Source organism: Mobula hypostoma, chromosome 2 (genome assembly GCF_963921235.1).
Source record: "Mobula hypostoma chromosome 2, sMobHyp1.1, whole genome shotgun sequence".
Lineage (NCBI taxonomy): Eukaryota > Metazoa > Chordata > Chondrichthyes > Myliobatiformes > Myliobatidae > Mobula > Mobula hypostoma.
The window spans coordinates 167,207,914-167,234,636 of NC_086098.1; the positions used below are offsets into that span (position 1 = coordinate 167,207,914).

Sequence of the window (26,723 nt, forward strand, 5' to 3'; positions counted from 1 at the left end):
GGGGTAGATCTGCTGTACTTTAAGTTGTTAATGTCCAGCAGGGTCTTGCGATCATATGCTTAAAAAAGACAATAATGCCTTTGGTTGGCCCCATAGAAACCGCTGCGATCAAGCGGGCCGCCATCTTACTGGTAACACATAAGTAGTTCGATAAATTTACTTTGATTTTTGACTTTGAGGGAGTGGGTGGGTTCGAGGAGAGTGTGAAAGTAGTTTGTTTTGCTGTTGTTGTTTTTGCTCATGTTGTTCTGATGTGGACATGCTTTGTTGGCGCCGGAAGGTGTAGCGGCACCTGCGGATTAGGTTGTGCTGGTTGTTAATACAAACAGCACATTTCACTGTAAGTTTCAATGTGTGATGAATAAATTAATCTGAATTATAATAGAATGGTAATACACACAAATTCTAAAGAGTGATTCTCAAGGTCAGACGATAGGCAGTAATGTGGTCAATTCAGTTTAATACAGGCGAATGTATGTTTGAGGCTCCTAAACTAGTGTGGATAATTTTATTGACTTCAACTCTGAACTGATTCTACAACAAACACACTCACTTTCAAGGATTATATGACTGGTGTTCTCCCTATTTTTTATTATTTGAACAATTTGCCTTTTGCACATTGGTTGTGAATAGTTATTCGTAAATTCTGTTGTATTTCTTTATTCTCCTACGAATGCCTGCAGGAAAATGAATCTCAGGGTAGTATATGGTGACATAAACAACTTTGATAATTGAATTGACTTTGAACTTTGAACAAACCTGAACCAGAGGCAAAAAGAAGGGTGCTGGTGCTGGATGAAGTCTGATGCTGATGAAGGTAGAGCAGTGGATGTAGTGTTAATGGATTTCAGTAAGGCATTTGATAAGGTTCTCCATGCAAGGATCACTCAGAGGCATGGGATCCAAGAAAACCTTGCTTTGTGGATCCAGATTGACTGCCCACAGAAGGCAAAGGGTGGTTGTAGATGGTTTGATTTCTGCATGGAAGTCAGTGACCAGTGGTGTTCCACAGGGATCAGTTCTGGGACCCCTCCTCTTTGTGATTTTTATAAATGACGTGGATGAAGAAGCAGAAGGGTGGGTTAGTAAGTTTGCTGATGACACAAAGGCTGGGGGTGTTGTGGATGGTCTGGAGAGTTGTCAGAGGCTACAGTGAGACATCAATAGGCTGCAGAACTGAGCTGAGAAGTGGCAGATAGAGTTCAACACAGATAAGTGTGAAGTGGTTCATTTTGGTAAGTCAAATTTGAAGACAGTATTGCATTAATCGTAAGACTCTTGGCACTGTGGAGGATCAGAGAGATCTTGGGGTCCATGTCCATACGACGCTCAAAGCTGCTGCACAGGTTGACAGTGTTGTTAAGAAGGTGTATGGTGTGTTGGCATTCATCAGCTGTGGGATTGAGTTCAAGAGCCGTGAGGTAATGTTACAGCTATACAAGACCTTGTTCAGATCCCACTTGAAGTACTGTGTTCAGTTCTGGTCACCTCACTACATGAAGGATGTGAATACTATAGAGAGAGTGCAGAGGAGATTTACAAGGATGTTGCCTGGATCCTGCATGCCTTATGAGAATAGATTGAGTGAACTTGGCCTTTTCCCCTTGGAGCAATGGAGGATGAGAAGGTGACCTGATAGAGGTCTATAAGACGACGAGCGGCATTGATTGTGTGGCTAGCCAGAGGCTTTTCCCAGGGCTGAAATGGCTAACACGAGGAGGCATAGTTTTAAGGTGCTTGGAAGTAGGTACAGAGGGGATGTCAGGAGTAAGTTCTGAGTGGTGGGTGCATGGAATGCACTGCCAGTGACGGTGGTAGAGGTGGATACAAAAGCGTCTTTTAAGAGACTCAGAGAGGTGCATGGAGCTTAGAAAAATAGAGGGCTATATGGTAGGGTAAATCTGGGCAGTTTCTAGAGTAGGTTCCTTGGTTGGCACAACATTGTGGGCTGAAGGGCCTATAATGTGCTGTAGATTTCTATGTTCTATGTCCTATAAAGTCTAATGCTGGATGAAGGCTGATGCTGGATTGTGTCTGTTGCTTGATTGCCTGATGTTGGATTGAATGGGCACTTGCTGATGTATCAGAGTGCACATCTATCACACCCAGTAAATTTGAAGAACTGTGTGAGCCGCTATGCATAAACTACTCTCTTAAATGTTCATACAATGATGGCCACCAATGAGTACCATAGCTCAACTTGCAAGTTATTTTCCAGCAGCTTAATGTCTGATCTAATCTGTGGTTTAGTGAGCCTGCTGCTGGCAGTTTAATGGGAGCGTGTAATTCTTGTGGATGGTAGCAAATTGTATTTTTTCAGCGTTTAAATCAAATGTATGGAGATTAAACAAACCAGTTTTCATTTTTATTGGCATTGATGTGATTTAAATTCCACAGACCGTGCTTCGGTGAATTGATTTCTTTTTAATGGGCTTCTATAACATTTCTCTGGCAATTCAGCCTCTGCTGTTTAATAAAAGTAAGTTTATGTACAGACCTAATTAATTAGAATCATTGAGTAAACTCAAGTGTGTTTAGCATGTGGCCTCTGCTGTGATGAATTGTACACACAGCTGGCCTCGGGCTTTGACTTGAAAATTATCGCCAGCATCCTTATTTAAATTTGCTTTGGAGTGTGATGTTTTAAGCCGTGCTTTCTAGAGTCCTTCTGAACCCTCATTTTCAATTCTGTGTCAGTCACTTTATGTACAGACATTCCAGTGCTTAGCATCACTTTATGTACATAAAATCAATCTATGTATGTAAGCTATCTTACGTATTTATATTTATTGTATCTGCTTTACACTTGTGTACTGAAAATGACATCAAGCAATTTTGAATCTTGTGACTTAGATATTAAGCCATCTCCAAAGGTTCCTTTTGTACAAGCTCCATAAATTCTCCAAATGGAAGCTGAGATACAGATGACTGAGGGGGTATTGGTGGAAGCTTCAGATTCAATTCCCACCCTTGGGACCTGAGGTCAAGACTCATTCTCTCCCAGAACAAAATGAAATCTTTTGGATGAAATATTGTCTCCCCTCTTGGGTAATTATAAAACATCTTGTGATGAATAAAAATTCCTCAACTGGAATCGATGCATTGTTGATGGTTTGCACATGTTGGGTGGACACTGGAGTACTTGGAGAGGACGTGAGATTTTGCAGGTGGCAGAAATCTTGAGCAACACACACAAAATACTGCAGGAACTCAGCAAGTCAGGTTGCATCTATGGAGAGGAATAAACACTCAACATTTTGAGCTGAGACCCTTTATCAGGACTGGAAAACAAGGGGGTAGAAGCCAGAATAAGGTGGGGGGAGAGGAAGGAATACATACAGGCAGATGATAGGTGAGAGCAGGTGAAGGGGAAGGTGTGTGGGGGAGGGGAGACAAAGTAGGAAGCTGGAAGGTGATGGGTGGAAAAGGTAAAGGTTTAAAGAAGGTAGTAGGAGATAGGAAAGGAGAGTGGATAATTGGAGAAAGGGAAGGAGGAGGGGAACCAAAGAGATGATGGGCAGCTGAGGGGGAAGAGAAGGGAGTCAGAATGGAGAATGGAAAAAGAGAAAAAGGGGAGAAGGGAAGATATTACAAGAAGTAGAGAAATTGATATTCATGCCATCGTGTTGATAGCTACCCCCACAGAATAGAGGTGTTGGTCCTCTACCCTGAGAAAGATCTCATCATTACAGTAGAGGAGGCCATGTTGGAATGGGAAGTTGAATTTAAATGTGTGGCCGCTGGTATATTCTGCTTATTGTGGTGGATGGAGTGAAGTGGTCTCCCAATCTAGGTCAAGCCTCACCTCGGGGGAGCCTACTATTGCAGTAACCATGCTTCAGAATTTTATCAATCCTTGCAGATTCAGATTGATTTATTTATCACTTGTATATTGAAACATACAGTGAAATGCATTATTTGCGTTAGCAACCAGCACACCCAAGGATGTGCTAAGAGCAGATCGCAGGTGTCATCACCCATTGCAATGCCTGCATTATTCCACAGAACAACCCAAGCAGCAACAATAACCACTACTACAAAACAAGTCAACAGCAAAACAAACCCCTTTCTCATTCCACCCACCCACTCAAACAGAGCAAAATGCTTTGAGAAAGCCCATGATCCAAAAACTGCATCCATTCAAACTCCAAGCTTTCCTTTGTGTTCACATGTATATAGTGGTGGCGCCCAAGTTAAGATACTGGGTTAGTAATCTTGGCCCGGAACATTGACTGTTTATTGTTTTCCATAGATGCTACCTGACCACCTGAATTCCTCTAGTATTTTGTGTGTGTTGCCTAGTAATCCAGAAACCTAACTTCGCCAAACAAAACAATGCTTCTCTGGACCATGGGGCATAACACACCTCAGCACATAAAGTAATATTACCACAAATAAATTAATGAATAATAAAATTGCTGCATTCCTGTGCAAAAGTCATCGCCACATATATGTAGTTAGGATGTCTAAATCTTTTGCACCCTACTAATTTTATGTATTGCACTGTATTGCTGTCGCAAGAAAAAACTAATTTCATGACATGTGAGTGATGATAAGCCTGATTCCAATAGGGGTCTCTGTTGTGGACTAAAAGTGGGAAGAGGGCAGGGAGAGGGGAACCATGGTTGGGAAAATAGGAAGGGAGAGGGCGGGAAACAGGAAGCAGCAGAGAGACATTTGGAATCAAATGACCTCAACTAATGTGACGGGGCTGGATATGTCTACATCCATGCCACCCACCTCCCCCCACCCCGACACTCCTCCTCTACCATCTGTCCCGCACCGGTGGCACTCCACCCTCACCATTCCCAACATCCTTTGCTCCAGCCAGATTTACAAATTCTCCCTCTGCTTCACGTTGACAAATACTGTACTGTGCAAAAGTCTTTTAGGCACCTTAGATCTATATATGTGCCCAAGGCTTTTGCACTGTACTGTATTCCCCAAGATTGACTTTAGTATAATGTGCATTTACAACATAAGTTAAAAGTAAACAATTTAGCACTACTGGTGCTTCATATGTGGTGAGACCTGGGTGGTGGCAGGGAGTTCAGTCGTCTGAAGGCCTGGGGGAAAGAAGTAGTTTTTCTTTTGGAGAGTTCTTGTCCTAATGCCATGGTACCTCCTGCTCGATGGTAGAGGATTAAAGAGATTGTGGGATGGATGGAAGGGATCCTTGACAATTCTAATGGCCCTGCATATGCAGTGCTCCTGATAAATATCTTGGATGAGTGGAAGAGAGACTAGTCTTTAATAATGCTGACCACCAAAAAAAGATTGTTTTTAAAAATATTGGTTTCTTGATGTCCTTTGGTAGAGAAAATCTGACATTCTAGTCTGTGTGAGTTCAGACCTATTAATGTGGTTAAATTTCAAATGGCCACTGTACCACAGCAAAAAGAATGAAGACAGACAAACCACCCAAATCTGGACACAGCAAGGTTGCACCCAATTGATCATGCAGTTTGCCACACAAACTTCTGGGGACTAGTGCCTTCATTATGACAGCAGTACTAGTAGTTAGTGCAATCACTCAATTCAAGTACGATGTTCTAAGGGGTTGTCTGTTGGTGAGTCCTCAGGTGGCTATAGAGCTCAATCCAGAATCCACATATTCTGGTGCAGTGTGGGCAAGAGTAAGCGGAGGCTGTGGTTAGTGTTTGGGTCTTTCGGTTGTTCTATCTGAGAGCAATCAAACAGTATCATATCTTCCAGACAGACCACTAGAGACAGTAGTAATAAAAGGTGGAGGAATTATCCCTGGGAATCGTCAATATTAAGTCCACACACTGAAGTTTCCTGACATCAGGTCAAACACGGGATAGAAACTTTCTCCAGACTGTTACCCTGCCTTCTCTCTGCTGTTGAATCTCCGCTCACCCATGGTGAACAACAGATTAGATAAAGATGAGCGGTATTTGTCACATATGTACTGCAATACAGTGAAATACATCATTTGCATCAACAACCAATGCAGTCAGAGATGTGCTGGAGGCAGCCCGCAAGTACCACTATGCTTCTGTCTCCAACATAACATGCCCTCAATTTTCTAACCCAGGCTTGTATGAGTTTGGAATGTGGCAGGAAACAGCATTGGGAGGAAATCCACATGGTTATAAGGAGAACATACAAGCTCCTTGCAGACGGCTGCGAGAATTGGACCCAGTTGGTGATTGCTGGTGCTGTGGTAGCATTATACGAACTTCTACACTGCTGTGGCAGCCCAGAGTCACGATGGAGGGAACAACCCTGGGAATGCTCAATATTGATTTTGTATCTTCTGTCTGATGGGGGAGGGGAGAAGAGAGAATGTCTTGGGTGAGTCAGGTCTTTGATGTTGGTTGTTTTACCAAGGCAGTGAGAAGTGTAGACAGAGTTCATGGAGGGAAGGCTGGTTTCCCTGGTATGCTCAGCTGTATCACTGTGTTCAAGTTATGTACGTCTCTGTAATCATACAGAATAAAGATGCACTACATTAGTGAGTTATTTAACTTGGTTTAAATACAGTATTGGAATTGATGAAGTGTTTAAAAACAGCTGAATGCAAGTGTAGCCCCCCCCCCCCCCGGCCACCCTCAGGGTCGCTCGGCTCGCTGTCGTCTAGGGAAACAGCCTCGGCCCCGGCAAACTGGGTAATTCGTTTGTGTGGATGCTGTGTGAGGTACCCCACCCCGCCCAAATAACAGATAATACACCAGATGCAATTAAATGGTTTACAGTTTATGGATATTACTGGAACTATATAATTAAAAGAGAATAAAATATAAATGGAAAATAAAAGGCACCACACTTATCAAAGTTCAATCTCTTCGTGCACAAAAACCGTTGGAGCTCAAGGACCTTCTTCTTCACCCTGCGACCCCCGGAACCATCTCGACCGGCCGCCTGGGACCAACAATGGTGGTCGACCAGACGCTCCACACGAGTCCGTCTCCGTCTCCGTCTCCTCGCCGAACGTCCAGCTCGGGGTCCGACGCCGTTAACGGACATCACAGCACCTGGTCCATCCTCTGTCTCACTCTCCCGCCTTCTGCCCCAAAACCCTGCGCATACAGTATCTTCAAATACACCAAAACCATAACAACTATCCCAATTGGTTGATAGCACTCTCTTATCACACTCTAAAGCATAAACAAACTGCTAACGCAAACTTTCTCAGCGTTTAACACAACAAAGCCGCATTCCCCAGATTAACATAACAAAGACGCCATTTTAATTAGCCTCTGCAGCAACATAAAAGTCGAAACCCCCTTACACAAGTAATGGAGAACTGCCTGCAATTATACCCGCCGCCATTGAAACAAAAAACCTTCAGGATATACTGCATAACAGGCGGCTGACATATTGCCTATTTTGTCTGTTTTTTTAATCTAGAACATTTTCCATTTTTTACTTAATAAATTTGATTTCACATATTTCCATTTCACAGATCTTGACTATCCATGAAATGTTCTTTGAAAAAGCCTCATTATTTTCTCTTTCTCTGCAAACAGACTAAAATGAAAGTGTTTTCTACACAATGGGGGTGAGAGAGTCTTTGATTTTCCCATTGCATTTAAAAGCTGCTTACAGTTAAATTTCTGTGAAAATTAAATACTTCGCAGCACTTTAAGTTTTTATATAGTTGCAATCTTTTAAACTTTGGAAGAGTTTTTTTAATAGAATAACTTGAACTATTATTATTTACTTTTATTATTGCATTTGTCTTTTGTATATTGCTTGTTTGTCTTTATAATTTTTCTTAAATTCTGTTGTATCTCTTTACTTTCCTGTGAATGCCTGCAAGAAAGGAATCTCAAGGTAGTATATGGTGACATGTATAGTATGTACTTCGGTAATAAATTTACTTTGAACTTTAAGTTTATTCATTCAGAAAATATGTCAAAAATTTGTCAGTTTATCCATTGTCATTGTTATCAATATTTAAATATTCAAACCAGAGTATATTTTTCAGATTCACTTTCATATTACATTTCATGCCTTACTGTGACATAAGAGGAGGCTATTTGGCCCACTGACTCTATGCTAGCTCTCAGCAATCCTGGTTATTTCTTTCCTTTGCCTCTGGTCAGTACTAATCTTTCATTAGATTCGTGAAGCTTTCCTGTGTATGATAAGCGTAGACTGAAAATTGGATCTGACATTTTTCTGTGTGTGATGGATATGTGAAATCTTCAGTCCTAAGGTTCTACTTGTGATGGTCACAAGTTTTAAAAGCAGGTGCATTCTTTGATGATAAGGAAAAGTCTTGTTTGCTATTTACTGTACAACTTGTCTAATTTTCATTTCTTTGTTCTTGTCCAAGTCATTTGCAATAGTCAACCTACACATGTTTGGGATACGGGAAGAAACTTTGGGAATGTGGGAGAAGCCCTCACAGTCTCAAAGAGAGTATACAAACACCACAGTGATAGCACCTGATGCCAGGATTAAACCCAGGTTGTTAGACCTGTGAGCAGCTGTACCTACTATGCTCTCCTGTTTATTCCACTGTCCATCTCTTGTAGCTGTATGAATGTATCCAGCCACCTTTCAAAAGCCATATAGGCACAGTCATAGAGCACGAAAGCGCAGAAACAGGCCCTTTGGCCTATCTAGAACTATTATTCTGCTAGTCCCACCTGGACCATAGCCATCTACACTCCTGCCATCCATGTATCTGTTGAAACTTATCTTAAATGTTGAAATTGACCCTACATCCACCACTTAATGCTGGCAGTTCGTTCCACACTCTCACCACCCTCTGAGTGAAGTGTCCTCATCATGTTCTCTTTAAATATTTTACTTTTCACCCTCTAGTCTCACCCAACCCCGGTGGCAAAAGACTGTATTTACCCTATCTATACCTCTCATAATTTTGTATGTCTCTAGCAAATCTCCACTCATTTCCTTACACCTCAGAGGATGAAGGCCTAATGAACCTTTCCCAATAACCCAGATCCTCAAGTCCTGGCAACTTCTTTGTAAACTGCCTGTGTACTCTTTCAATCTTATTGATATCTTTCCTGTAGGTAAGTGACGAGAACTGCACACAGTGCTGCAAATTAAGCCTCGCCAATATCTTATACATCTTCAACAGATCAATCAGAAATGTACTTTTTCAATTTAACAATGTCCGTTAAAGTAAACTCTCCACAACCACCTTGTCTCCATTGGCAGTCATCTCGTTGCCATCTCTCCTGCTAATCAAAGTAGCTTTTCACTCCATCAAAATACTTCAAAATATTTTGAATTTATAAGAGTGCTGATCCTTTCTTTAAAAATTTGATGTGATAATTAGAGGCTTTGGAGAGAAGTAGTACATAGATGTGTTCAAATTGCCAGTTTTTACAGATTACAAGTCTTGTTTTATACAAGATTGATACTGTACGCTTCAGCAACCGTTTATACCTTCTAATTTAATGTCTTAAATAGCTTTAAAATCATTTTGCTTTGATGCTGTAAAGATGTTTGCGTTTAAGATGGCTGAAAATGTCAGATGTGAATAACATTCTTGGCAGATTATCATCTCGCTGTCATTGAAACTGAAACAGGCGATTACTCTCGTGCACTTACTGGAATGGTGGGCAAGTGTATATTAGGCAGCCTAAGGACATGTACTGGGTGATATTCAATCTATTTTACTCTTTTTTAGCGCCCCTCAAAGATGCATGTAATGTAATCATAAAAAAAGGCGTCGTCATTTATCTCTCTGGGCAATCATACACTGACTGCACTAGAGAATAATCTCCCTGTGTAATCAGCACAGAAATAAGGCAGTCAGTCTTTCATGTGTGTGCTGGCTTCTTGAAAGTTCTAATTAAACCCACCTCTTGTTTATTCCTCACAGCCCTGCAGATCTTTTTCCCCCTTCAAATCCAGTCCCCCTTTTGGAAGTCTCTTATGGACAGGTACTCCTATGCATTGAGTCACTTTATGGACATACAATCAATCTATGAAAATAAGCTATCTTATGTATTTATATTTATTATGTTTTTTATTACTGTGTTCTTTATCTTGTTTTTTTTGTGCTGGATCGGATCTGGAGTAGAAATTATTTCATTCTCCTTTACACTTGTCTACTGGAAATGACATAAAACAATCTTGAATCAACCATCAGCACATACTCAGGCAGCACTTCACAGGACACAATGACCTTGTGGCAAAATCTGCTCATTTCTCCTCTGTTTTTAAAGATGTCCACTGTCAGGCCCTGAAAACCGATTTCTACCCCCCCCCCCCCCCACGTTCAAGTGTAATTGTCATTCAACCATACACACATATACAGCTAAACAAAACAGTGTTCCTCTGGGGCCAAGGTACAAAACACATTAAAAACTGTCACACAGCACAAGGCACACATAGCTACGGAGCACATACTGTCACAAAATAAGATAAGCATGTCCCTGAGTGGATGCGTGTCTTGGAGACTGATGGTGCATGGATGTTGTCCTGGAGCCATGTTTCTACAATTTGTTCATCAATATGAGTAAATTTTACATCTCCCCTTAAATCTGTGCCTGGGGTTCAGGTAGCAGTGCCACGTTCTGCATCAATGAGGGATTTCTGCTCTTTTATTCTTCTCTTTCTGGTGCCCAGACTGACATCTCTTTGTCTCTGTTAGTATCCACCTGTTAGCAGCAATCTGCAGAAGATCGGGTGTAGAATTTCAGCATGTGTGGTTGGAGATGGGGTGAGGGCACTAATGCTGTTATCAATTTGAAACACATTTCTGACAGGCAACTGTGGTTCAAATGTTAGCAATCACAGACATCCCACCCTGAAAAAACTAACTTCAGGGAGGTAGCACCATCAATTTGCGGGAGACTCTGGGAACTTCCGGGAGAGGTGGGATGTCTGCAATAGAGTAGCTCCTTAGCAGCTAGCCAGCTAGTTTAAATAGCGTTAGCTATGCTAATGAACGAATGACACCTGTTAAACTCACCTCAACATGTCTTTTACAGTCTTAACCCACCATGGGCAATAGAAAAGTCACTGTTGCAAACAGTGCAGCGAGCAACACTGTCAATATTTTTGACCCCTATTAGGCAGGGGTACACTTTAGGGCAGTCTGGGGTGACGTACGTTTTATATATTTTTTGGAACACTCTGCCATGGCATGTGTTCATTCTCTTTCTCTGTCTCTGTCTCTGTCTGTCTCTCTCTCTCTCTCTCTCTCTCTCAAAAAAATTGATTTCCGGGACATTGTGTATAATTTGAGGACATCAGGGAGCCACTATTAATATGCGGGAGACTCCTGGAACTTCTGGGAGAGGTGGGATGTCTACAATCATTCTCTGAATGGAGGCTGATGAAATAAGTCAATAAAATTCAATACACATTTTAGTAAAGGGAATGAGAGATTATTTTCAAACAGTGTCATCCAGCAGAGGAACAAGGCCTTCAGCCCAGCAAGTCCACATTATTTATTTAGAGATACAATGTGGAACAGGCCCACCCAGCCCAAATGAGCCACATCACCCAGAAGCACACCTGTTTAATCACAGGGCAACTTACAGTGACCATTTACCGTACTAATTGGTACGTCTTTGGAATGTGGGAGGAAACCAGAACACCCAGAAGAAACACACATATTCATGGGGAGGAACATTCAAACTCCTTACAGGTGGCACCAGAATTGCCCTGATGAAGGGTTTCAGCCCGAAATGTGTTTATTTGGCGATAAAGCGCGGAGTCGGCCCTTCAAGCCACGCCGTTCTAGCAACCTTTGACAATCTAATCATGGGACAGTTTACCATGACTAATTAACCTGGTACCTCTTTGGACTGTGGGAGTAAACCAGAGGACCCAAAGAAAATTAATGCATTCAACGGGAAGGACATACAGAGACACCTTACAGAACATTGCTGGATTGATTTCCAAGCTCTGTAACACACCAAACTGTTACTTTCAAGTATTCTTCACAACTCGTGTTCTCAGTGTTATTTTCTTAATTATTTGCACATTTTGCCCTCTTTTGCAGATTGGCTGTTTGTCAGTCTTTCTTTTTGTATAGTGTTTCATAAATTCTATTGTATGTAACGCCCTGATTAAGATTTTTACTGCTATGCTGTAGGTATTTCATTTTAGCAGTTCTGTAAGAGCAGTCTGTTCTGCTTTCAGCCTGTTTGGGTTTGAGCTAAGATAAGGGGCTTTGTTGTTCAACTCGGGTATGTTGTGTCAGCCTGTTAAGGTGAATTGGGAGAAGGTTCTAGTGAATGCTGGGTGGAGAGGTTTTTGTGACGGACACTGCTGTGGGTTGAGGTCTTTTTGGGGGCAGCTGGGAGAAGACAGGAAGGAAGATGGCTGAGGATGCCGTCCCTGTTGCACAAGGTGCTTTGTGCAGACGAATAGCTTCAAGGAGAAAGCACCAATACTCCAGTGGGAGAGCCTGTTTGTTCGAGATAGATTTCGAGCGACACTTGGAAGGTTGTGTGTAGTTTCATGTAGACCAAGGGTCCAGTGTGAGTTAAAGACAACTTCAAGATGAACTCCAATTTATGTGCGCATTTGACTGTTTAATTATGATGGGAAATCTTGTTTTTTTTCTTTCTTTAATAAATGTTTGGTTAAGTTAACATTAATATACTTTATAATTGTATAACAGGGTCTGTTATTTCCTGCCACCTGGCAATTGCATGGGAACAGTAAGTTACACAGCATTCACACAAATCGGGGTTCGGGTGGGCAAGACATCCCAACCTTAGGGGTTTGGCGGGACCCATACCATATCTGTCCTAGACATATGGAGCCTGACAAACATGATTTTCTCACAATCAAGTCCAGTGGCTGTTAACGAGGGACTAACGAGCTGCATCTCTAGTGACACCCAGTAAAAAGGGGTTTCGTGTATCTCTGTATTTTCTGCGAGAAAGTGAATCTCAAAGTGGTACGTAGCAACATATACAAACTCTGATAATAAACTTACTTTGACTTTGAATGAGTATTTTAAGATGAAAGGTGGAGTCCAGAACGTTGGGTTAATGTGACACATTGCAATTAGTTGCAACAGGAAGAGGATCCTGTTAAATGTGAACTGTGTGGGTTTCCCCCATAGTCCAGACATGCCAGTTAGTAGGTTGATTGGTCATTGTAAATTGTCATGTGATTGGGCTAGGTTTAAGTCAGTGGGTTGCTGGGTAGTGCGGCTCGTTGGACTGGAATGGTCTGTTCTATGCTGTATCTCTAAATAAATAAGTGAATATTTTAAAGTGTAGGTTCCCTGAGGGTGGAAGGAGGAACCATAGCCAAGGAGGCATCAGAAAAACTGCGAGTGAAACATTTATTAACCTATGGTATGAATTCTGTAGGTTTCCCTGATCTGAATGCATGTCTGTAGTTGAGGTCTCTGGAGGTGGTAGGATACAAGAGTTTGCCAGTCTTTGCCACATTATGATACGGCTCACAGATTATAAGGATGTAATGCTGAGGCTTTTATAAGACATTCATCAGACTGTACTTGAGTATTGTGAGCAGTTTTGGGCCCGTTGTCTAAGAAAGGATGTGCTGGCATTGGAGAGGGTCCAGAGCAGGTTCATGAGATTGATCCTGGGAATGAAAAGGTTAACATTCAAGGAGCATTCAATGGCTCTGGGCCATAATCATTGGAGTTTAGAAGAATAAGGGAAGATCTCATTGAAAATTACTGAATATTGAAAGGCCTGAATAGAGTGGGTTTAGAGAGGATGTTTCCTTCAGTGGGTGAGCCTAGAACCAGAGGATTAAACCTCAGAATACAAGGGAGTCCCTTAGAACAGAGATGAGGAGACATTTCTTTAGCCAGAGGGTGGTGAATCTGTAGAATTCATTGCCATAGACAACTATACAGGCCAAACCATTGGGTATATTTAAAGTACACGATAGGTTCCTGATTAAACAAGTCAGAGGTTAACGGGGTAGAAGGCAGGAGAATGGGGTTGAGAGGAATGACAAATCAGCCATGATGGAATGGCAGAGCAGACTTATTGGGCTGAAAGGCGTAATTCTGCTCCTATGTCTTATGGTCTCAAAACTTCCATCAATCACTGGATTATAAACTCTATGCACTGATGAGGGCCATTTGGATGACTCACTATTAATCTGGGTTCGGTGCCTTTGGAAGAACAGGGCCACCCCAGCATTTCACAAATCCACTGATGCTGACACTATTGAAGTTCTGTGTTATTTGATCTTTTGCAAAGATAACTAATGTCCTTTTCTCTCCACCACCCACCTCTCCCAATCTCCAGGTCTAACCCTATGGCACCATTTGCAACAGGAGGAGATGATCTCGATCCATTTAGGTAGGGGTTTATATCCTGTTCCACCTCTTAATGTTAAAACATAAAACAACAGTTTCAGGATTGGTTGGAAAATTTGTGCAGGTCCTGTGCAAATGTGTTTTCGACAGTAGGGGTCTCTGGAGCCAAATATAATATAGAAATTTAAGAAACTCATTAATAACTCAAACTGATTGAATTCACTTTGAGATTTGTGTTACAAATGTTTAAAGTTTGATCAGACTCCAACATTGGAAGCCCTGTCTCTTTGCAGCTTTCTATTATGGTCAACCTCCACTACCACCACCTACAACTCTCTCCCCTGTCCCCCCCCAAACACTTGTGCCATTATGTCCCGGAGCAACTTTACCTGCTTGTTTCCTGGTGAAGCAGCTTATGCAATTTGATTAGCTAGAAATGCTATATAAATTCAGAAATAACAACCCATCCCTGAGGTATGACTACCTGGCTACAGACACCTCTACATACATATGACCACCTATTAATTATTACCTTCAAAAGTCCATTCCTCCCACCACCTTCACTTTGCTCCCTATCTCACTCTCTCTGAAGGGTCTCTGCCCGAAACATCGACTGGACTCTTTTCCATAGATACTGCCTGGCTTGCTGAGTTCCTCCAGCATTTTGTGTGTGTAGTTTGTTCCACACAGCAACTTTAATATGATAAAATATCCTAAGGACTTTTATAGGTGCTGCAGTCAAAAAAAATGTAACAAGAACTGGGGCTTCTATGCCAAGATTTGTAGGGACCCTGTAACATGCTGATTCTGTTCAATGGTTTCACAATGTTTTTTATTTATTGACATATATTATGAAATAGGCCATTCCAGCCCTTTGAAACAGCAATCCCCAATTTTTAATCCTAGTCTAATCATGGGACAATTTACAATGACTAATTGACACACCAACCGGTACGTCTTTGGAGGAAACCTGAGCACCCGGAGGAAACCCACGTAGTCACAGGAGAACATACAAACTCCTTACAAGCAGTGGTGAGAATTGAACCTGGTCGCCTGCACTGCAAAGCATTGTGCTGACCATTATGCTACCGTGCAGTCCCAATGTCTCATTCAGTTTCCATTAACAGCTAGCCGGAAATATTCCAGTAAGGAGTAAATTTCTTCACTTGATCCTCTCCATTACCTTACTCCAAATGCATAAAACACAAAAGATCCTTATTCAATGTATTTCTGTAATAAAATGTTCCAGTTTGGGTTGATTACATCCAAGAGCTTCATATGTATTATGTCCTGGGAGGAGGGGTAAGCTAAGCTTTGCTTTAATTTCTCCAAAACTTAATTCATAGTCCAGAAGTGTATTCCTGTGGAGCTGTCTCAACAGCAGGCTCTTCCCTCTGTATGTTATCATCCTGTGTCTGCCAGCACCACTTTCCCTCCATGGAACATTGAACACTACAGCACAGTACAGGTCCATTAGTCTACAATGTTGTGCCAATGTTCTAAGATCAATCTAATCCTTCCCTTCTCCATAGACCTCCATTTTTCTTTCATCCACATCCCTATCTAAGATTCTCTGCCACCACACTGGCAGCGCATTCCATGCACTCACCACTCTCTGTGTTTTTAAAAAAAAACTACCTCTGACATCCCCTTATACTTGCCTCCAATCACCTTAAAATTATACCCCTTTATGTTAACCATTTTAACCTGGGGGAAAATTCTCTAACTGTCCAATCTATCTTTGCCTCTTTTCATCTTGTATACCTCTATCAAGTCATCTCTCATCCTCCTTCACTACAAAAATATATTAATATAAATGCTTTATGTTTTAAAAGCTACCTGAAGTATATAATATGTGTAAAATGTTAAAGATGACAGCTAATTTAAAAACATAGAAAACCTGCAGCACAATACAGGCCCTTCGGCCCACAAAGCTGTGCCGAACATGTCCTTGCATTAGAAATTACCTAGGGTTACCCATAGGCCTCTATTTTTCTGAGCTCCATGTACCTATCCAGGAGTCTCTTAAAAGACCCTATTGTATCTGCCTCCACCACCATCGCTGGCAGCCCATTCCATGCACTCACCACTCTCTGCGTAAAAAAACTTACACCTGATGTCTCCTCTGTACCTACTTCCAAGCACCTTAAAACTGTGCCCTCTGGTGCTAGCTATTTCAGCTCTGGGAAAAAGCCTCTGGCTATCCACACGATCAATGCCTCTCATCATCTTATACACCTCTATCAGCTCACCTCTCATCCTCTGTCACTCCAAGGAAAAAAGACTGAGTTCACTCAATCTATTCTCATAAGGCATGCTCCCCAATCCAGGCAACATCCTTGTAAATCTCTTCTGCACCCTTTCTATGGTTTCCACATCCTTCCTATAGTGAGGCAACCTGAACTGAGCACGGTATTCCAAGTGGGGTCTGACCAGTGCCCTGTATAGCTGCAACATTACCTCTCGGCTCCTAAACTCAATCTCACGATTGATGAAGGCCAATGCATCGTTTGCTTTCTTAACCACAGAGTCAACCTGCGCAGCAGCTTTGAGTGTCCTATGTACTTGGACCCCAAGATCCCTCTGATCCTCCACACTGCCAAGAGTCTTACCGTTAATACTATATTCCGCCACCATATTTGACCTACCAAAATGAACCATCTCACACCTATCTGGGTTGAACTCAATCTGTCACTTCTCAGCCCAGTTTTGCATCCTATCAATGTCCTGCTGTAACCTCTGACAGCCCTCCACACTATCCACATCACCTCCAACCTTTGTGTCATCAGCAAATTTACTAACCCATTCCTCCACTTCTTTGTCCAGGTCATTTATAAAAATCTCAAAGAGTGGGGGTCCCAGAACAGATCCTTGAGGCACACCACTGGTGACCGACCTCCATGCAGAATATGACCCGTCTACAACCACTTTTTGCCTTCTGTGGGCAAGCCAGTTCTGGATCCACAAAGCAATGTCCCCTTCGATCTGTGCAGAAGCCTTACGTGGGGTACCTTATCAAATGCCTTGCTGAAATCCATATACACAACATCTACTGCTCTACCTTCATCAATGTGTTTAGTCACATCCTCAAAAAATTCAAGCAACACACACAAATGCTGGTGGAACGCAGCAGACTAGGCAGCATCTATAGGAAGAAGTACAGTTGACGTTTCGGGTCGAGACCATTCGTCAGGACTAATGGGAAAAAGAGATTGGAGAGGGGGAGACCCAAAATGATAAGAGAAGACAGGAGGGGCAGGGATGAAGCTAAGAGCTGGGAAGTTGATTGGCAAAAGGGATACAAGGCTGGAGAAGGGGGAGTATCATAGAATGGAAGGCCTTGGAAGTAAGAAAGGGGGCGGGGAGCACCAGAGGAATATGGAGAACAGGCAAGGAGTTATTGTGAGAGGGAAAGAGAAAAAAATATATATAAAAATTGGGGTAAGAGGAGGAGGGGCAATAACAGAAGTTAAAGAAATCAATGTTCATGCCATCAGGTTGGAGGCTACCCAGGTGGAATATAAGGTGTTGTTCCTCCAACCTGAGTGTGGCTTCATCTCGACGGTAGAGTAGGCCATGGATTGACATATTGGAATGGGAATGAGAAGTGGAATTAAAATGTGTGGCCACTGGGAGATCCTGGAGTGTAGGTGTTCAGCGAAGCGGTCTCCCAATCTGCGTCGAAAAATTCAATCAGCCTCGTAAGGCACGACATGCCTTTGACGAAGCCATGCTGACTATTCCTAATCATAATATGCTTCTCCAAATTTTCATAAATCCTGCCTTTCCAGATCTTCTCCATCAACTTACCAACCATTGAAATAAGACTCACTGATCTATAATTTCCTGGGCTCCCTTTCTTGAATAATGGAACAACATCTGCAACTCTCCAATCCTCTGGAACCTTTCCCATCCCCATTGATGATGCAAAGATCATCACCAGTGGCTCAGCAATCTCCTCCCTCACCTCCCACAGTAACCTGGGGTACATCTCATCCGGTCCCAGTGACTTATCCAACTTGATGCTTTCCAAAAGCTCCAGCACATCCTCTTTCTCAATATCTACATGCTCAAGTTTTTCAGTCCGCTGTAAGTCATCCCTACAATCGCCAAGATCCTTTTCCGTAGTGAATACTAAAGCAAAGTACGTACTCAGTAAGTATCTCTGCTATCTCCTCCAGTTCCATACACACTTTTCCACTGTAACGCTTGATTGGTCCTATTCTGTTACGTCTTATCCTCTTGCTCTTCACATAGTTGTAGAATGCCTTGGAGTTTTCCTTAATCCTGTCCGCCAAGGCCTTCTCATGGCCCCTTCTGGCTCTCCTAATTTCTTTCTTAAGCTCCTCCTGCTTTTCTACCCATGCAGCACTGTGATAATGACCAGATCATAAATTTGAAGGTTATCGATTAAGCAAGATTACCAAGATACTTCCAATGCTGCTGTTTTAAGTAACACCTCAGGAGGTAGTAGAGAGGGTGCATTAGGCAGAGGAGTAGAATGAGGCTATTCAGCATATTGAGTCTGTTTCGCCGTTCTGTCATGGCTGATTTATTATCCCCTAAACTCCATTCTCCTCCCTTCTCCCTGTAAATTTTGATGCCCTAAATAATTAAGAACCTATCAACCTCCACTTTAAATATACCCAGTGACTTAACCATCAAACATTGGAGCAGAATTAGGCTATTCAGCCCATCAAGTATGCTCTGCCATTCCATCATGGCTGATCCCGGATCCCACTGAACCCATACACCTGCCACCTTGCCATATCCTTTGATACCCTGACCAATCAGGAAATGATCAACCTCCGCCTTAAATATACCCATAGCCCTGGCCTCCACTGCAGTCTGTGGCAGAGCATTCCATGTATTCATCACTCTCTGGCAAAAAAAAATCCTCCTTACCTCCATTCTGAAAGGTTGTTCCTCAGTTTTGAGACTGTGTCCTCTAGTTGTGGATACCCCCAGTACAGGAAACATCCTCTCCACATCCACCTTATATAGTCCTTTTAGTACGTTTCAGTGAGATTCCCCCCCCCCCACATTCTTCTGAATTCCAGTGAGTACAGGTCCAAAGCTGCCAAATGCTCCTCATATGTTAACCCCTTCATTCCCAGAATCATCCTCATGGACCTCCTCTAGACTCTCTCCAATGACAACACATCCTTTCTGAGATATGGGATTCAAAACTGTTGACAATACTCCAAGTGCGGCCTGAGTAGTGTCTTATAAAGGCTCAGCATTATCTCTGTGCTTTTATGTTCTGTTCCCCTTGAAATGAACGCCAACATTGCTTTTGCCTTCTTTACCACAGACTCTAACCACAGAGTCCTGCATGAAGACTAAGTCCCACTGCACCTCTGATGTTTGAACCTTCTCCCCGTTTAGATAATAGTCCACACTATTATTCCTTTTACCAAAATGCATACATTTCCCAACACTATTCCATCTGCCACTTTTTTGCCCATTCTTCCAGCTTGTCTAAGTCCTACCTGAATCTCAATGCTTCCTCGGCACTACCAACCCCTCCACTTATCTTCCTATCATTCACAGACTTTGCCATAAAGCTGTCAATACCATTTTCCAATATGATTCATGTGTCTTAATGCTTCTCCTTCTCAATTTGCAGTATGAATTCAATCACGTTATGATCACTGCCTCCTAAGGGTTCATTTACATTAAGTTCCCTAATAAGATCTGGGTTATTGCACAACACTCAATCTAAGATAGCCTTTCCCTGAGTAGGCTCAAGCACAAGTTGCACTAAAATGCCATCTTGTAGGCATTCAACAAATTCCCTCTTGCGATCTGATATCAACCCGATTTTCCCAATCCCCTTGCATATTGAAATCCCCCATTACAATTGTATCACTACCCTTATTGCACGCCTTTTCCAGCTCCCTCTGCAAACTCAACACCATATCTTGGTTACTATTTGGAGGCCTATATATGATTCCCATGTTTTCTTCACCCTTGCAGTTTCTTAACTCCAACCACTAAGATTCAACATTCTCTGACCCAGTGTCACCTCTTTCTAAAGATGTAATTCCATCTCTTACCTACAGAGCCACACCACTGCCTATGCCTTTCTGCCTGTTGTTTCAGTACAGAGTATATCCTTTGATGTTAATCTCCCAACAAATGGCATTCTTTCACCCTATGACTAAAGAAATTCTTCCATATCTCTATTCTAAAGAGATGTCCTTCTATTCAGAGGCTGTGCCCTTTAGCGCTAAACTCCCCCACTATAGACATCCCCTCATGTCCATTCTATCTTGGCCTTTCAGTATTTTTTTTTACCAGAGTCCATTCATTGCTGGACATTTTCTTATGAACTCCAGCCTTTGAAACTTATGCTGGTATCTTCCCCTCTCCACTCCTAGTCTTGATGCTTGGTTTCATCTCAAAACCCAGACATTTTCTCTCTCCCCATGGATTCTGAGTACCTTCAGATTGTTAAAAACCTATATGTTTGACAGGGCAATCGGGATTTGCATATATCAGTTCATAGGTCTTGCAGGTCAAGTGCAATCTGCTTAAAATGTATTGAACAGTGCTGTGTTAGTTGTTTTGTTGAAATGGGATGCAAGTGTCTCCTTGAATCTTCCCTTCCAACTATAACATGAAGAAGGCAGAGTTGTGGCTCCACGTAGGAATTTGAGGAGATTTGGTATGTCTGTAAAGACTGTTACAAATTTTTATAGATGTATAATGGAGAGTATTCTGACGATTGCATCACAGCCTGGTATGGAGGCTCCAGTGCACAGTATTGCAAGAGGGCTGCATCCACCGCTGAGGATTTTTAACTACACAGGACATACCCTCTTGTCATTACTACCATCAGGAAGGAACTACAGGAGGCTGAAGATCCACTCTCTGCAATTCAGAAGATATTTCTTCCCCTCTGTCATCAGATTTCTCAATGGTCCATGAACACTACCTCATTATTCCTTTTTTAACTCTACTTATTAATATTGGAATTTATATTAATTTTTGTATTTGCACTATACTACTGCAAAAGAACAAATTTCACATCATAGCAGACATCGATAACAAAGCTGATTCTGTTCTTATTAAGGTAACAGAGTTTAAAATGGCTGCACCCAGACTGCTTCTCTATCCTTGACATTTCACCACCTTGAAATGTCTTCCCCTGGGTTTTATATCATTTTCAAATGTTTCCTGATTAAACCACAATTTAGCATTGTGGCCAGCTTTTGGTTGAACAGCAGCTTCTAATAAGGACGTGCTGTGCGATGGAGGGTATAATTTCCCACAGTCAGTCCCTCTGTGTGGTACTGCAGTAAGACCTGGTATAGTCATAAGTATCCATCATTTTTCAGTAATTTAAGAAGGTCAAGAGCAATAAATCATCTCCCTTTTTAATCAAGATCATCACAGCTGGATTCTTTTAACTGTGGACTGCAGAAGATTATTCATTTGCATAAGGCAGCACGGTCGCATAGTGTTTAGCACAGTTGTTTCACAGAGCCAGCAATCACTAACCAGGGTTTAATTCCTGTCGCTCTCTGTAAGAAGTTTCTACATTCTCTCTGTGATCGCATGGGATTCCTCCAGTTGCTCTGGTTTCCTCCTACATAATAGGTATCCATTAGTCTTGCTAGACCATGGATCTGAGTCTTGGAAGGTTTCCAGGGCACAGGCCTGGGCAAGGTTGTATGGAAGACCGGCAGTTGCCCATGCTGCAAGTCTCCCCTCTCCACGCCATCGATGTTGTCCAAGGGAAGGGCAGTAGGGCTGATACAGCTTGGCACCGGTGTTGTCGCAGAGCAATGTGTGGTTAAGAAATTGTTGCTCAAGGACACAACACGCTGCCTCAGCTGAGGCTCGAACTAGTGACCTTCAGATCACTAGACCGACACCTTAACCACTTGGCCACGTGCCAACTTTCCTTCTACATACATACATGCATGAAAAAGATGTATGAGTTAGGGTGAGTAGAGTCGTGGGAGTGCTGGATGCATGGCAACATTTGTGAGCTGCCCAGCACAATCCTCACTGATTTGATTTGACACAAACAATGCATTTCACTTGATGTACATTTTTGATATACAAACATACATGTGATAGAAAAAAACTAATCTTTATTTTAATTATCAATTATTTTCCATTTCCGGAGCAGTAAACACCAGATTGAGACTGACTTACACATCCCACAAACAAATTTAAATATTTTTTAAAAATTAAGTAGTTGATTATCAATTAGCTGCTGTGTTAATGCATTAATAGATGTTAGTTACCTATGCAATCTTTTCATTCTATTACAGTTTGACCTGCATTCCCTCTCACCTGGTCTCACCTATTACCTTCTAGTTTGTACTCCTTCCCCTCCCTCCACCTTTTTATTCTGGCTTTTTCACCCTTCCTTTTCAGTCCTGATGAAGAGCCTTGGCTTGAAACATTGACTGCTTATTCCTCTGTGTAGATGCTGCTTGATCTGCTGAGTTCCTCCAGCATTTTGTGTGTATTGCTGTGGATTTCCAGCATCTGCAGAATTTCTTGTGTTTACGATTTCTTGTTTGAAATCTCAGTCCGTGAACATTATTGCATTTCAAAGCAATCAGTTCTTTCAGTTCCTGAACCCAACAATTTCTTCGGTTTCCCAAGGTTGTGTTGATATCTGCTAACAATAGCTGTCCACGGATTTTTATAGTTCATTTCAAACTCAATTGATTCAAGAAATGTCATACCATGGAGTAGTTATTTGAAGTGGTGAGGGGACAATCTTATAGTTATCACAGGGATAGTTCTATATAATCTTGTATTCCTTCATAAACAATATAATTCATAAAACGCTTGCATTTAAAGAAGATTGTTTTACTAGGACATAACGTACAAGACTCCGGCTGAAAATAAAGGAAAGCACAGACTTTTTTTTTAATCTAGAGATACAGCATGAAACAGGCTCTTTCTGCCCAGCAACCCACTGATTTAACTCTAGCCTAATCACGGGACAATTTACAAGACCAATTAACCTACTAACCAGTATGTCTTTGGACCATGGGAGGAAACCAGAGCACCTGGAGGAATTGCATGCACTCACAGGAAGGACATATGAGCTTCTCACAGAGGATGCCGGAATTAAATCCCAAACTCCAATGTCCCAAGCTGTAATAGTGTTGCGCTAACTCCTTCTCTACCATGGGGCCCCAAAATGGCCTTGCAAATGTGTGTTGCTTTGCAGTGAAAAGAGTCAGAATCAGGTTTAATGTAGATGAGGAAAAAAAGAGAACAAATATAGTGAGGTAGAGTTCATGGATTCATTGTCCATTCAGAAATCTGACAGCGGTGGGACAAAAGCTGTTTAGAGTGAGTCAGATGACTCCTCAATCTCCTTGCACTTTCTGTGTAACATTACATTGTACATTCTGTTTGCTGTGTTACCATCTGTGTGCACCTGTCTATGAAACTATCTGTCTGGATGGTGCACAAACAAAAACATTTCACTTTATCTCGATACAGGTGATAATAATAAACCAATTTTTTAATTAATTTTTTTATGCCTTTCTACAAGAAACTACAGAGAGAAAACCCAATAACAAAATGGAGATTTATACAGTACGAAACAAGCATCCAATATGTAATTCATAACAATAAGAAAAAAAGTAAGTTATTTAAAATTGGTATCCACCCCAACCTCCCTCTGAAAAAGGAAAACCCAGGCTAACCATTTGCATATAAAAGAAAAAAGAATCAATCGGAGCATTCAACCCCAGAGAACTGTAAATATATATAGGAAAAAAGAAAGTATAATGCCGACTACCAAAAGTATAATGTAATTCACAACAAAAAAAAACGTATAACTTACAAAAAAAAAGGCTGAAAGTAAGGGATTGTAGCATACAAAAAAAGGATAAACTTGCCCTAAAGAAGAATTATGAAAATATTCAAGAAAAGTTCCTCACACCTTATGAAACTTTATGTTTGAATTAAGAAGTGAATAATTTTTTCGAGGTCTAAACAGGGCATACTGTCGCTAAGCCATTGAGCATGAGTGAGTGGGGCAGCAACTTTCCACCTAAGAAGAACCAACTGTATAGCCAAGAGAGAGGCAAAAGATAATGTTTGGCATTTAGTTGGATAAGTGCAAATTTATATTACCCAAGGTGCCAAAAAGAGCAACCAGAGGGTTGGGTTCTAAATGCCAATTAAGAATATGAGATAGGGTTGAAAAAACTTCTCTCCAGAATTTCTCTAGACTAGGACAGGTCCGATACATATGAATAAGGGAAGCCTCAGCCCCTTTACACTTATCACAGATAGGACAGTTTTAGATATGTGAGCCCTGTGTACAACCTTAAACTGCAAAAGGCAGTGGCGAGCACATAGAGAGGTTGAGTTGACTGACTTAAGAATTAAATCCCAAACCGCATCAGATAAGGAGATATTTAGATCTTGTTCCCAGGCAGTTCTCATTTTATCGAAAGGGGCACGCCTGAAAATCACTAACTTATCCCGAATAGCAGAAATTAAACCTTTACCCAATGGATTGGTACAAAGAAACAAGTCCAGAACATTTTTCTCAGGCGTCTCAGGAAAGTTTGATATCAAAGGGTTAATGAAATGTCTAATTTGAAGATATCTAAAGAAATGAGTATTAGGTAGACTAAACTTTACAGACAATTGTTGAAAAGTTGCAAAGCGATTATCTATGAAAACATCTTCAAAGTGCCTAATACCCTTTCTATGCCAGTCGTAAAATGTTGAATCCGGCATAGAAGGTTGGAAAAGATGATTGTTTAAAATAGGGCTAGAGAGAGAATGAAGACCGTTAAATTTTCTGAACTGAGCCCATCTTCTTAAAGTATGTCTGATAAGAGGATTAACAGTAAGTCTAGGAAATGACAAGGAAGTGCGGAACCGAGAAGTGCAGAAATTGAAAGATCCTTAGTAGAGTTCAACTCCATTGCCACCCATTTTGGGCAGTCAGACTTATTATGGAAGAAAGACCAAAAAATAAGACAACGAATATTGGCTGCCCAATAATATAAATGAAAATTAGGCAAGGCCATACCACCTTCCTTTAGATTTTTGAAGATGAGCTTTATTAAGTCTAGGGCATTTACCCTTCCATAGATAAGACGAAATCGTAGAATATCACCCATCAAAAAAAGCTTTAGAAATAAAAATTGGTAAAGACTGAAATAGATACAAAAATTTAGGAAGGATATACGTTTTAATAACATTAATAGGACCTACGAGAGGCATAGACAAGTATTGTAGAGTTTTGTAGAGTTTAGAAGATTGGTAAGATTTTCTCGAAAAAGATTCTTAAAGTTCCTTGTTACTGTAATACCAAGATAAGTGAATTGATTGTTAACTACTTTAAAAGGGGGGTCATGGAATACTAAAGCTTGTGCTTCTCTATTAATTGGAAAGGGTTCACTCTTATGTAAATTAAGTTTATAACCAGAAAGTTAGCTAAATCTATTAAGAAGTGAAAACATTGAGGGTAAGGAGGTAGTCGGGTTTGATATAAAAAGTAAAAGATCGTCAGCATAAAGGGAAACTTCATGCTCAACACTTCCCCTTCAGATCCCCATCACTTCAGCACAGCTGTGAAGCGCAATAGCAAGTGGCTCCATAGCCAAATCGAAGAGTAAGGGACTTAAAGGGCGACCTTGACGAGTGCCACGTTTAAGACTGAAAGACTGGGATAGCTGAGAGTTGGTCAAAACAGAAGAGTTGGGACGTGAATATAGCAATTTAATCCATGTAGTAAAACTTTGTCCAAAATCAAATTTTTCTAAAACCGCAAAAAGGTAATTCCACTGGACGCGATCGAGCGCTTTCTCCGCATCAAGAGAAATAGCACATTCAGGAATCCCAGGTGAGGGTGAATATAAGATATTAAATAAGCGCCGTATATTAAAAAAGGGAAGACGATTTTTGATAAAACCACTCTGATCTTCAGAAATAATAGAGGGTATAATGTTTTCTAATCTACTAGCCAAAATTTTAACATCGACATTTAATAAAGAAATCAGCCTATACGAAGAACACTCTGTCGGATCTTTACCTTTTTTGGCTAAAAGAATGCTACATGCCTCGTTAAATGATGCAGGCAATTTACCATGCTTAAACGAATCGGATAGAACTAAAAATAATTGAGACGAAAGCAGTGAAGAAAATGATTTATAAAATTCTGCTGAAAAGCCATCAGGTCCGGGAGATTTAACCGACTGTAATATAGAGATGGCAGATGATATTTCCTCTAATGATAATGGTTCATTGAGTTTTGCTTTAAAGTCAGGAGAGAGCGAAGGAATATTTAAACTATTTAAAAAATGCTCAACCGAGATATTCTCATTTAAAGATTTAGAAGTATAAAGTCGAGAATAATAGTTCTTAAATGTGTCATTGATATCAGAATGATTCGAAGTAATGTTCCCATTTCCCATTTGAATTTTTGTGATTTGTTGTTTAGCTTCAGAGCGCCTTAGTTGGTTAACTAAAAACTAACCGGACTTACTCCCATGAATAC

General features: G+C 41.2%; 1 protein-coding gene across 1 annotated transcript in view; it reads left to right on the forward strand.

Annotated features, from left to right (window-relative positions):
- The window catches only part of psmf1 (proteasome inhibitor subunit 1), an 82,460-nt gene that overhangs the window by 38,075 nt on the left and 17,662 nt on the right, over positions 1-26,723 (forward strand). The window contains exon 5 of the mRNA XM_063041027.1: positions 14,208-14,261. Within this exon, the coding sequence (XP_062897097.1) occupies positions 14,208-14,261 (54 nt within the window). The remainder of the gene's footprint in view (positions 1-14,207; positions 14,262-26,723) is intronic.